The 14051-nt window shown below is 35.2% G+C and overlaps 1 protein-coding gene and 1 long non-coding RNA gene across 4 annotated transcripts in view; one reads left to right on the top strand and one right to left on the bottom strand.

Moving 5' to 3' along the window:
* LOC141377537 (uncharacterized) overlaps positions 1 to 14051 on the bottom strand; it is a 188243-nt gene that overhangs the window by 53732 nt on the left and 120460 nt on the right. The gene's annotated exons all lie outside the window — the stretch shown is intronic.
* fat1b (FAT atypical cadherin 1b) overlaps positions 1 to 14051 on the top strand; it is a 75653-nt gene that overhangs the window by 38307 nt on the left and 23295 nt on the right. For both annotated transcript variants that reach the window (XM_073921998.1, XM_021472822.2), the window contains 6 exons: positions 968 to 1201; positions 5364 to 5753; positions 5844 to 6058; positions 8365 to 8502; positions 11946 to 12089; positions 12229 to 12414. In XM_073921998.1, coding sequence (XP_073778099.1) covers positions 968 to 1201; positions 5364 to 5753; positions 5844 to 6058; positions 8365 to 8502; positions 11946 to 12089; positions 12229 to 12414 — 1307 coding nt within the window. The remainder of the gene's footprint in view (positions 1 to 967; positions 1202 to 5363; positions 5754 to 5843; positions 6059 to 8364; positions 8503 to 11945; positions 12090 to 12228; positions 12415 to 14051) is intronic.

Here is a 14051-nt window from a genome sequence, read left to right as displayed (position 1 = left end):
TTAAATACATTTTCAAAAATATGCATTCAAAACCCTATAACCCTTACCAAGAATACAACAAAACATAGCTGTGAATTACTTCAGTCTACAATAATAATAATTTAATAATAAAAAAAATATAGGTCAGGTCAGTATCCTCAGCAGTAAATAAATGAAGAACCTTTAAGCAAATGTTACTGTATGGAAAGTAATTAATTAATTTAAAAAAAAATAAAAATATAAAAGTTTTATTGAGATGGATTGTTGGTGGTTGAATGGGTGTTAATGGCCAGGTTGGGCAGATATACATGAAAAGGAAAATTAAGAGCAGTTTTTTCTTTTTTTTTTTATATTTTAATACAGTACTTAATACAGTACTGTATTGTATTGTATTATATTATATTATAATAAGTTATTTCTTAGCCACAAGTTTTAAATAAATTGTCAAAACAAGTAAACCCTAGTTGTATGCAAACACGCAACACATACAAATCTTCAAAAATTATAAAACTAAATGTATGCACAACAGTATGTCCATGTTAGTGTGCTTACCATATATGGACTATAAATACACAGATAATTTTTAAACAAACATTATTGTAAAGATGACAATTAAACCATATTGGTAAATAGGGTTATGAATAGAGTTCTGTTAAAAGTTCTATTGAAATGGATTGTTAGCCTGATTGGATTGCTTTTTATGGACAAAGGAAAATTAAGACCTGTTTACAATTATTTAAGACCTACTAGACAACATTTCTGTGAATTAAAGACTTTTTAAGACCCCACTGACACCCTGATAGTGTATCCAATATGAAAGCATGCAGCATTTATTTGCTGTTCTTGCTTTCATTGACTATTTTGGCTATTATGTCAGAGAGAACATTTATGATTTGGGATCTTGCTCAATCAGGAGGCTCCACATATATATTTTTTTCACAAATATAAAGTGCTGATCCTTAATATTGTTTTATTTTTATTTTTCTAGGTGCAGTGAAAACACTGGCAACTCTGGACAGAGAGGTAACAGATGTGTACAACCTAACAGTGCGTGCAGTAGACAAAGACAATCACTTCTGCCAAGCTTCTTTGCTCATCACAGTTGAAGATGCAAATGACAACGCACCCAAATTCACATCTGACCCACATCATGTGAGCATTTATCAGAATACACAACCTGGAACATACGTGGCACGACTGGAGGCCTTCGACGCAGATATCGGTATGAACAACTTGTTATTTGGTAACTTTGTTTGTGCATATTGCCTCAAACCATCATGAAGAACGATTAGTTGCAGTAGATGCACAATCATCGCTTCCAATAGTGTGTATCTTGATTGAAGCATCAGTAGTTATTAGTCTGTGCCATCTTTTGCTCTGTGTGCCATTTCATTACTCTCATCTCCACTCAGCATGCAGCTTTCCCTGACTGCAGAACAATTGAATATAATCTTCTCATACACGATTGTCTTAGCTCCCTGTGAAGGTAACAATTACTTTCTCACAGTGGTCCACACTCTAATTCAGACAATCTGAACTTTTCTGCCTTCTGGGCAAACTTCAGATCAGGTTTTCTTTTCATGGCATTTTAAGCATTGTTGTTTTTTTGTAATGTTTTAATCATTTTTATTGAGTTTACAGAACACTATTAAGTAAAAACAGAAACCTTTTATGGCTATTCATTTATAAATTACCTGGCCTTTAGGGTCCTGGAAAAACATATTTTTGATTATGGTTTCTACACTGTACAAAATTATATGACAAAAGCTATGACAATTAAACCTTTTTAATGTTATTTTTACTTATTTTGATAAGTTAATCAGGTTTTAACTATATTTTTTAAATAAGTTCAAGTTTAACTTAACATTTTTAATCAGATTTTTAAATATATAATTTTTTTATATTTTTAAAACATTTTAGTTGGATTGGTTTAAGTTGAGATGACTAGAAAATGTCATTTAATTCAACTAAAGATTTAAGGGAGCAAGATTTTGTTACAGTATAAGTGCAAGTTTTTGACAATGATACAGTTATGATCTCTATGTAAACAATGATTTTATGAAAATGATGACGACACATGATGCATTTTATGCATTTAGACAACCGCATAAAGTAGTTTTACAACCAAAAAGTAGTTGGAAAACCAAATAAATAGTGCCAAAACAGACATATTATATTTATTTTCAAAGTGACATTGCCAGTTACTGGCCTGGCATGCATATTGTAGCATTTTTGGATTTTTGGAGGATTTGTGTGAATAGTATCTGTTTTGGTTTAATTCATTTTAATGGCAATGATGCCTGTACACAAAGCTAGCCAAAAACAGAGACGATAAAAAGGTTGTACTGTACATTGATATTATGTGCAGTACCTGACAAAAGTCTTGTCATCGATTCCAGTTGTAAGAGCAACAAATAATAGCTTGACTTCTAGTTGATCATTTGTAAAAGTAGCAGAAGGTAGATTTTTCAATGAATCATCAGTTGAACTGCATCCCAATCATCACAAATACTGCAGAAGACCTATTGGAACCCGCATGGACCCAAGATTCTCACAGAAATCAGTCAAGTTTTGTGAAGAAAAGATATTGGTTTGGGATTAATTCAGCATGGGGCATACAAGAGATCTGCAGAGTGGATAGCAACACCAACAGCTTGAGGTATCAAGACATTTGTGCTGCTCTTTACATTACACGTTCATTGCCATTCCAGATGACTTAATATTATTAATAAGTTATTGGAGTCATTGCAGAGATGTATGTATCTAGGTGTCCAAGCTCATGGCCTTTTCCCCTACACCATGACTTTATTTTCTAAACTGTACATTATTTCTGTTAAGTGATAAGACTTTTGTCTTAGCAAAGTCAGACCTTACTGTCCTAATTAAATAGTAAAAAATCATGACATGATCACAATTTATTTTGGTAAAACAAGTGTAATCTGGAGGCTTTTGCCTTTCATAATAGCCAATCTGATACCAAATGATCAACTTGAAATCAAGTTATTTTTTGTTCCTAAAACTTGGATAGGCGACAAGACGTTTTTTCAGGTATAGTGTAGATGTATCTCCAATTGCTTATTACCAATCTTCCGAACAGTTCCAAGTGGAATTAAAACTGCCTATTCCAGCATAGGATTGCCTACATTAGACTCACAAACTCAATTCATTGTTGCATTGTTACTCTTCAAACATCTTAGAAGTCACTTGTCTTGCAAAGTCTATCATGGCCACTAATTATTAAAATGAACAACTGCCCGACTGGGTGTCTTGTAATTAGCAGTTCTTCATAAATTAACATCAGGATGTGTTTGCGTTTATTTGCTGATTGGAGGGAAGATTGTGAAGTGATTCATTCTAATTCACTCAGCTGTCACTGTTGGATTTTTATAGGCGTTAATTAGTGACAGGCAATCAGGCTGGACGACCGGGCGACACCAACAACAAGGTCTGCTTTCATTGCACTAATGAGCATATGAACAAGTATGCATTTGTGTGTAAACCACAAATTAACCTAACAAGAAGCAATTAGTTTAAATTTCTGTCATTCTGCCTAGTTATGTCATGGAACTGACTCTGTTTTCCATACTTTGGGCTTCATGGCAAATCAGCATGTGTCCATTTGAGCCCACTCATGACTTAATGATATAATGATATTCTTCTGCCCACTTCTACTCAATATAGATCAGTTTTTACATCTGTTTACACTTCTTAGCATATCTTAATTTTAAGCTCCATTTTTGTCAGTAATAATCATGAAGTCAGTTACAAAAAATATTGCTGCTCTTTTAGAATAAATTCATTTAGAATAATTCAGCAATTTATATTTGATACTTAAAGTTTTTTTACATGTCATCTCCGCTCTCATCCTTTAGTCAGTCTTTGGTCAAGCTCATGGTTTGCTGGTTTACATTTAGAAATACAAGTGCATCCATGTGAGAGGGATGCAGGTTGCTCTTTGTCTTGTTACAGTGTTGGTGGCCAAAGAAAATTTCTTTCACTTCGTGTGCTGGTGGGAGGGATAGCAAGAAATGATATCGCTAGCTTGGATAGTAGAGGAAACTGATGTTCATTACATTACTCTGTGTTTCCTATAGGATTTTTTATACAGATCTACCAAACACCTATGTCATTATTTCAATCTCTTTGCTTGCGCGCAAAATTATTAAGATAAAGTCATAATATGCAGAGCAATAGACCTTTATCTATAAAATTTACTTATTGAAACTATTTTCATTTTAACTGAAAGCTACGTCGTGTTTGCTGGCCTCACACATCACGCACCTGTCAGTCAGTCAGTCTGCACGTAACCTGGGTTAAACAAATGACACACACACAGTAAAGTTTGCGCTGTTATAATTCACGTACCTTTTAATACGTTTTGGTGTGATTATAACCAGCTATTAAAAAACACGACTAAATATTTGAATGAGAAGCATTCAAAGAATGTAATGTTTTTTGGTGTGGCGCCCCGCCACGGAAGAATTAATGTAGCGGAAACCATGTAACTACCATTCGAGAGGATTCCCTATAGTGTTAATCTTGATAATGTAAATAATTTTGAATTTAATCCTCAGTTGTAGTTGGAAGCTTTAACCTTGGATCGTGATGTTTGTTGGATACGTTTGTCCTTTTGATGTCATTTATTGTAAATGCACACTCGAGTAGTCGATTCTGAGAGCACCGACTAGTGGTTGAAGTAGTCGATCGCTCGTCTAGTCGACTAGTCTATGCAAGCCCTAATATATATATATATATATATATATATATATATATATATATATATATATATATATATATATATATATATATATATATATATATAGGTTAATTTCATTATTGTATTGTGATTTTATTTGAATGTGTTACCCTGATTATGTTTTGACCATATTATGCACATTTTTATTTTCACAGTTTATGCACCATCTGAGTTTTGGCCTGATTCACCATGTGGATTTTTCGTCCCATGTGCCAATGTTTACAACAAATTTAAGTAGATACATTTTACAGCGAGTGCTTTGAGAGGTCTCTCTTGGCGTATTTTATACAGCTCTCGCATATTAAACAATAATATGTTGTTCACTGCCAAAGAATTCAACCATTTCTAAAAATGTAGATTAAAATAAAAAAAAGGCAATGGGGAATTCTTTCAACACTGAAACAGCCACTTTAAAAACAACATACTCCTATGAATGTAAACTCTAGAAAATAATAATAAAAAAAGCAACTCTCAGACAGCCCGCTTTCACCAGCAACCACCTGTTCCCAGGCTGGACATCAGAGACAAAGCCCCATGTGCTACAAATCTAACACAGACCATCAGAAATCTAGTGCAGAGCTCCAGAACTGACCTTTCCTAATGCTATTTCTTGCTTCCTTATCTCTAGGGATGAACGGTAAAATACGTTACTCATTTGAGGACTCTGCAGGAGGTTTGTTTTCAATTGAGGAGAGCTCAGGAATCATCAGTTTAGAAAGATCCCTGGACAAACAGATGAAGGCCATGCATGTTTTGAGGGTACGTGCGACAGACCAGGGCTTTCCCCATAGACTCTCCTCTCTGGGCTCTGTGTTGGTGACAGTACTAGACGCTAATGACCATCCACCGGTGTTTGAGCGAAGGGAATACATTTCCACAGTTCCGGAAGATGTTACAATAGGGACTAAGCTACTGAAGGTCTTCGCTTCAAGCAAGGACAGGCAAATGACTTCCCAAACAACATACTCTTTCAGCAGCGGCAATGAGCAAGGAGCTTTTCGAATCGATTCACAGACAGGTGATGCACCCATACTCAGAGTTCTGACAGCATGACACCAAAAGCATAGGACTGTAGTGTTGAAGATTCAGTCAATGTTTGTGTTTGCAGGTGACATCTTTGTGATGGAGCCCCTGGACTATGAGGAATCTTCACAGCACTATCTGACAGTGAAGGCCACTGTCGGTGGGAAGCAGTCACTCAGTGACATGGCTACTGTTAGCATTCACCTCCAAGACATCAACGACAACAGCCCTGTGTTCAGCCAGAAGATATACTCCGCTGTAGTCAGTGAGGACACCAGACTTGCAAGCACAGTGTTGACGGTAAGTGTTTTTGCATATATTTGCATTTAGTTTTGCCGTATCTTCTAAGTGGCCTATAATGTAGGCAGTTATGTTTTAATCATGTCTCTTGTTCTCTCTACACTTCCATATTAAAAATGGTCTGTTTTTTTCCAGCATAGTGTTTGTACAATTATAAAAAAAACTTTCAGAATATTTTATTAATGGCATGCAACATGAGCAACATGGCGATGACACTGAACACACTTTCAATCATTAAGAACAGCTTACTGGAGCAAGTGCATAACAAAAATACTCAAAGCCACTCAGAAAACATTAGTGCCCAATTAAGGAATCTAGATACTTAAAAATAAAGAACACACTTGTATGATGTTTAAAACAGATTGCCAGATTGAACTTTCTGAAAAAAGGGTTTACTTCTGCTGGAAAAACATCTTTGAACTATGATTGGGAGTGATAACTCAAGTGGACGTGGCTTTGTGGGTCCACCCTTTTTAACCTTTCAGTTAATTTTGTCATTCAGCCTATATAGATCAGGCATAAACAATTATCTGCTTAAGTGCAATCTTAATCGATAGTAACAATGACACTGTTTTTAAATGCTGTACAACTGCTTGCTTTAATGCAATATACTGCATTAAAGGTGCTGTATGTAAGTTTTTGACTCTTCTAAAGCATAAAAATACCATAATATATTTGCAGATATTTAAAAAAACATGTTAAGTGAACATACTTGTTTATCTGAAAAACTAAAGTCAGATATTCTGCTTTGAAAATGTCTGTCTTGTGCTGAAACGTCTGTCATTCATTTTGGACATTTAATTTGCAACTTTAGCCAATTAAATTTTAGCACCCTGCGTTGCCTTTTGTGGAAAACATCAAATTTCATTCATTCAGTCAGAAAGGCTCTCAAAGTGTGCATATGCGACCGGAACGCAACCTTCAGTGTACAGTAGCAGCCTCTGAAATGAGACGCAGATTTAGAGTTGCACATTAAGGTGGTTATTAATTTGCAAATAATATAAATATTAAAATTGTAAACATTTGGTGAGCAGGTTACATCATAACCTTGTGTCCTTTGCACCAGATGAAACATGACAGAAATTTAAATACAGCAATTCAGAGGCACAAAATAGTGCAAAATGGTAAGGTTTATAATCTAATACATATTAGACCTCTTAAACATTATTAAATGTAGATGCTGAATCACTGACTGACGGTCAAGATATGAGGTAAACTATCTGCTGCTGCTTTTAGTAGTATGGCAATAAATGTCATGTAAAATGACATTCAAACTCACAATATTAGCATTTAACACTGAATAAAGCACATGAGGGGTACCTGAGGTGATCATTGTCATAGTTATCTGTTGTTTAGTTGCAAGAAACAGAATATTAGTTTCAAAAATATAAATTTCAGGTGTTGGTTAAATATTCTTTCTATCAGGTGCCGTTGCTTTTATTTAGAACACTGTTTAAATTAGCCATCAGGCTTGACGGTCAGGCACACTGCTATTGGTGTCGTCAATCTGGCAACCTGCGTTTGTTTTGAACCAAGTGTGCAATACCTAGTTCAACCACTGGGTGTCTAACTTACATACTGCACCTTTAAGTGCTATACATATAAACGTAATGTGACTTCACTTGAATATAATGGTGCCTTTATCACAATCATCAAGTACATACTTGCTACGACTTATGACAAAAACTACCCACAAAGTCTTCTGACCAGTTTGCATTACCATGCAACCACAAAGAACACCTTAGCAACCACACAGCACCACTTTGGTAACCACCACAGAGCACTAGCAAAATGCTAAGTAACCACATACTAACGTGCAAAAACAAATCTTAGTAAGCAGCACAAAGCATACACTTTAAATCTTCTGGAACACCCTGCAAATCCAGTCACTTTGACAACTACTAGAAGATTCTAGTTTGTATCCCAAACACATTAACAATTACCTAAAAGTGTCTATGCTAAAATATTATTTAGCTTTACCTTTACCTTAACCTTACCGTGGAAATGACCTGTAACCTTATGAATAGTCTAGCACCTCACTGGCAATCATTAAAGCACCACAGCACCTCTGTAAGAACTACCTAGCAACAACCCAGATCACCCCTATCATCCACGCAGCAACATGCTAAAAAAAACTCTGCTGTACACAACTCCTCCATACTGTACATCTGATACTGTGCCAGTGAGTTTTGGGTGAGGAGGCACCACATGAATCTACTTTAAATTAAATCAATGTACACATCTGTGGAAAGTACTTAATGTTGAGTAAACACATTTTCATGAAGTGTAATGATCCCTGTCCTTAGGTACTTGCGAATGATCTTGATGGGCCTTTAAACAACCAAATCCGCTATTCCATTGAAGAGAGCAACCAGAGCTGCCCATTCATCATGGACGCAGTCAGTGGTGAACTGCAACTGGCCCGTCAGTTAGACAGAGAGATGGTAATGCTTTTTGATTGATACTTTCCCCTTGGATAGAGTGGGTTTTAAAAATACCTATAATTCATTGAGCACCAATTTTTTACACATTAAAAATTTATTTGACCTTATGTTTTGTCTATTACATTTATCCATTGTCTCTGAAAATTTTGTTTGTCATAAAAATGTATTGTATAAGATTTTTTCCATTCTTTGCATCCATAGCCAGCATTTTACTGAAGCTAAAGCCAAAAACTAGAATGTCATCTGACAAATTAATCCACTTCATCTCGCAGCACAGATCACTTTGAATAACAAAGTGCAGAAAATAAAGATAAATTGTGGTAGATGGTTGAGCACCACTGCTATTGTATGCTGGTTTCAATGCCTAATCATATGCCACTCATATGTATTTGTGTGTGTTTACATTTGACATACAGCCAGTAAATACAATATTTACTTTTTAAATTTTTCTTTCTTTCTTTTTTTTTTTATAAAAAAGCATAACTGAGATCAAAAGCATCACTGCATGAAGGCTGTGCTAACACTTTATAGTAACTACACACTATAAATCATTTATTAAGCATAAGCATCTAGTGAATTCATTATTTGTTAAACATTAACTCTACATTAATAAAATATTAGTAAGCAGTTTATAACTACAGCTACAAATGCTGTATTCTTGACTTATAACCACATTTATAATGTGCTTATTAATTGTACTCATATTTATGACTGGTTGATTTTCGTAATTAAATTGAGTTTTGCATTATTTACAAACCATTTGTATTTAAAAGTGGTTGGAGGTTTTTAAGATAATTGAGAATGAGTTAGTAAATGATTAATAAACTATTGAAATCAACATTTATATATCTTATTATTCAGGCATATAGTAATGGTTACTATGTATGTTAATAAATGCTTTATTAAATCAACTTTATGCAGTTTTGTAACCTAATCTAAATTGAGGACTATTCAGTCAATCAATCAATCAATCAATCAATCAATCAATCAATCAATCAATCAATCAATCAATCAATCAATCAATCAATCAATAACCTTTATTTGTCACATTTATGCTTTAGAAATGCCATATAAATGACAATTAAAGCCTCAGTATCAAATGAACAATACATCTTTACACTCTTATCTAAAAAGTAAATTTATTGTTTAGTTTAAACATTGCTGAATAACAGGAGTATCAAAATACGACATAAAATTGGATAAATATACAAATTTAACAATATAATAAGATGCATTGTTTAAACTGCAGTTTTTTTATTTTAGATGAGGTTGCAGAGATTTATTTTTTTATTGATATAGTTTCACTTGTGTATTTTCAAAGGAACAGAAGTGAATAAAGTCATTTATTTTCTTTTTTTCTGTTTAGAATTTAACTGACCGTTTAATTGTCATTTATAAGGGATTTACAAAGGATAAATAGTCCTCACTTTGGATTAGGTCACAAAACTGGATGAAGTTGAGGTAATAAGGCATTTAATAACATACAAATTAACTATTAGTATATGCCTAAATAGGCGACGCAGTGGCGCAGTAGGTAGTGCTGTCACCTCACAGCAAGAAGGTCACTGGGTCACTGGTTCGAGCCTCAGCTCAGTTGGCATGTTCTCCCTGCGTTCGCGTGGGTTTCCTCCGGGTGCTCCGGTTTCCCCCACAGTTCAAAGACATGTGGTACAGGTGAACTGGGTAGGCTAAATTGTCCATAGTGTATGAGTGTGTGTGTGAATGTTTCCCAGAAATGGGTAAAAATGTGCTGGATAAGTTGGCGGTTCATTCCGCTGTGGCGACCCCGGATAAATAAAGGGACTAACTGACAAGAAAATGAATAAATGAATGAATATGCCTAAATAATAACATATATGAATTTTAATTTGAATAGTTTATGAATCATTTACTAACTCATTCTGAATGATCTTAAAAACAACCAACTATGCTTAAAAACTGTTATGCAATACTTAATTTAGTAATGAAAAATAAATCATTACCAAATTATGACAGTACCTTTATTAAGCACATCATAAATGTGGCTGTAAGTCATGAATTCAGCAATTGTAGCTGCAGTTATAAACAGCTTACTAATGTTTGTTAATATAGTTAATGTTTAACAGGTAATGAATTCACTATTTGCTAACGCTCCATAAATGGTTCATAGTGTATAGTTATTATAAAGTGTTACCAGATATTATCTATTAAAAAAAATTTGATTAGTGCGCATTGGATTCAGCGTGCAAGGTTTCTGTACATGATTGATTTTTAGGATAACGAATACAAAAAGTGCACATGAAAACTCAGTGTGCAAAGAACTTAAGTGTTGAGATTTCAGTCATCTTTGTCAACATACCTTGTCAATAGACTTGTCATTAATGTAAAATAAAATAACATTTTTGGTTTAGTTGCCAGACTGTGTATACATTCATCGGTTGGTACACCTTGCTAGTAGACCAATTTTGCCTTCGAAACGACAAGCTGATAGCAACATTAGTCTAAGATTTTAGTCCATATTGATTTTATTGTCATTAAACTTGTTCTTAGCCTCCAACTCAGGGGTGCACCAACTTTTTCTTATAAAAGGCCAAAAACAAAGTTGATTAAGGGTGGTGGGCCGAAGGTAAATATATACCAAACTATATTACATTACAGTTGCCATTGGTGATTTCCTAGTTTATTTAATATTTAAAAATAACTAGAAAACATTGCTTTATAGTAACTAATGTGGTACATATTTATAACGAAATGGAGTTACACTAGTCAAGCTATGCTTGTTTTTACCTTGATTTGCTTGCCAATGTCTTCTGCAATGTTCTTTATTCATTGAATGACAGTGTTTATTAAATAATTTAATTGAATCATTTATTTTCAGTTTGCTTTTTTTTGTTTTACATTTAGTTTTCAGGAATGAAACAAACAAACAAACAAACAAACAAACTAATAAAGTTGTTAAATTAGAAATGACGATTTGTGTAAAAGGCATTCGCCACAACTCCATCATTCTCATATGGGATGGTGGGCCAAATCAAAGGTTACCATGGGCCAACTTTGGCCCGCGGGCCCTAGTTTAAACATCTCTGCTCTAACTCGCTGGTCTCAGACCCATTTCCTGTAAGGGAATAGCCAGAGCTCTACACAGCTTTGCTCCAATGCTAGTTAAACACACTGGATCCAGGAAACCAAGGTCGATAAGATTACTAGAAGTTTCCAAGCAAGCATCATTTAGAGCTGTTTGAAACTAAACTGTGCAGAGAACAGAGCCAGCAATTGATTTTAAGGCTGTTGCTTTGACTTAAACTAGCAAGAGAAATCAAATCATTTTTTAGGCAATGGTCAACAATATACGTGATTTAATCACACATGCACATGATTTTGTTAAAATTTAGGGTGATGCAAAAGTTCCTGTCAAATGCAAGGATAAAAGAATTTGTTCCGTGTTTTTTTCTTGTTTAAATTAGGTAGCGAGTTACATGCTGACCGTGATGGCCTCCGACAGCGGAAGTCCCCTCAAATCCGACAGTGCAGCAATCAACATTGCTGTGTCTGATGTGAATGATAATCCCCCTGTCTTCTCTCAGGCTAACTACAGTCTCATCATCCAGGCAAGACCACAGTCTCCTACAGAGTAGAGCAGATAAAACCCTACACACGCATTCCTAACTCCATGCCTGAGTTCTCAGTAAGAGGTGATGGCGAAATCCCTTGAAATGATTCTAGATATTTTTTTTTCCTCTTCTGCAGGAGAATCTACCTTCAGGGACCAGCGTGTTACAGCTCAATGTGACAGACAACGACTCCCTCCATAATGGGCCTCCTTTCTCCTTTATCCTGATAGGCGTAGAGGCAAACCCTTTTAGCATAGACCAGCAGGGTTTGGTTAAGACCGCTGGACCATTGACAAAGGGCCAGTATACACTCCAAGTGCAGGTAAGAAATGAGATTTATTCAGTCCTTCAGGGGAATTTTACAGCCGTGTTTCTCAAAATGGACTTTATAGACCCCTGTGGCTCCTTCACAAACATCCAGCGGACAAGAAGCCCCACATGTGGTCAACAAAGACACTACTATTTTCAACTAGTTTTAGCATGTACAGTTGCGTCTCTTGTGACCACTTGTTTCAGATTTCATTCTGTAAAAAGTGATTTTTTGACTTTACAGTACTTAAAAAAGTGAGTTGCCATAAAATTATTATATGTTAAATGAAATAAGTGCGAAATTTTATTAAGTCAACTTAACAGTTCCAAGTTCAGATTTGCTCACTTTTAAAAATTGAAATCAACTTGACTGTGGGTCTCTCCGCACTATCACCAGTGTGCAGCATCCACTTGCACCACACACCAGCTATTGGTGGAGTGGAGAGACAGTGATAGAGCCAATTCAGTGGATGGGGATGATTGGGAGGCTATGATGGTTAAGGACACCAGGGTTACACCCCTACTCTTTGCCATGGGATTTTTAATGACCACAGAGTCAGCACCTCAGTTTATCGTCTCATCTGAAAGCCGGAGCCCACTGACGGTATAGCGTCCCTTTTACTGGGGCATTAGGACTCCCACAGAACACAGGTTGAGCGCCCCCTGCTGGCCTTACTAACACCACTTCCAACAGCAACCTAGTTTTCCCATGTGGTCTCCAATCCAGATACTGACCAAGCTCAGCCCTGCTAATCTTCAGTCAGTAATCGCTCTATGGCTGCGACAATAAAGTAGCTAATCATATTTTACAGACCCTTCTCTCTTGTTTTATCATAGTCTTCATCACTTCAACAGTACTACTGCATAAACACAGAGATGTTTATGGCTATTTTGAGAGGGAATGAAAAGAATGTGTATGGCAGCTATGATTTTTATTTTAATACCTTACTCTAACACCTTATTTTTGTTGTACTTTCTCACAACACGTGCCATAAAGATCTAGAGTTCGTCGGATGGCATCTATTTGATTGAATATTAGCAGTTCAACAGTCCAAAAACACCAGCTACTGTAATCTCTACAGTGTTTTGGGGCTGTTGGAATAAATTAGATCTCAAGGTCAAATCATTTTAGACCCTCCTTGGCTATTTAGCTCTGTCTGGTCGAATCTGATTGCTGAAACCACATATATACTGAGTAAGTATTACATATTAATTTAAAGTTTTTAACCATTAAGAACTTAGGGTACACATAGTATGCTTTCCTATTCATACTAAATAGAACATGTTTTCAAGTGATGTTTTAACATATTATAAAGTAGCAAAATATGCAATGTGATTTTACATTTTAAAAATTGATTGAAAGAACATTAAATCAGACCGAAGAAAAATCATATGCATCATCAGAAAATCTTAAAAATATTTATCATCTGGAATAAATGAGGTAGGGGAGAGTGAAAACAAAAGTACTATTTTTTTATTTTTTATAAAAAACTCATTTTATAAGATAATATTTTTAGAGGAAATATAATTTTGCTCACAAGAGTGGTCCATCAAATGCCGGTGTTATTTTTGATCAGCGTAGGACAGCTCAAATATAACTTCACTTTAAACTATACTAAAGTTGCATGTTGTTACTTTTGACCCCATAGG

Source organism: Danio rerio, chromosome 14, assembly GCF_049306965.1.
Source record: "Danio rerio strain Tuebingen ecotype United States chromosome 14, GRCz12tu, whole genome shotgun sequence".
In the NCBI taxonomy this organism is placed as follows: domain Eukaryota; kingdom Metazoa; phylum Chordata; class Actinopteri; order Cypriniformes; family Danionidae; genus Danio; species Danio rerio.
Note: the sequence above shows the minus strand (reverse complement) of the source record. Positions and strands in the feature narration are given on the sequence as shown.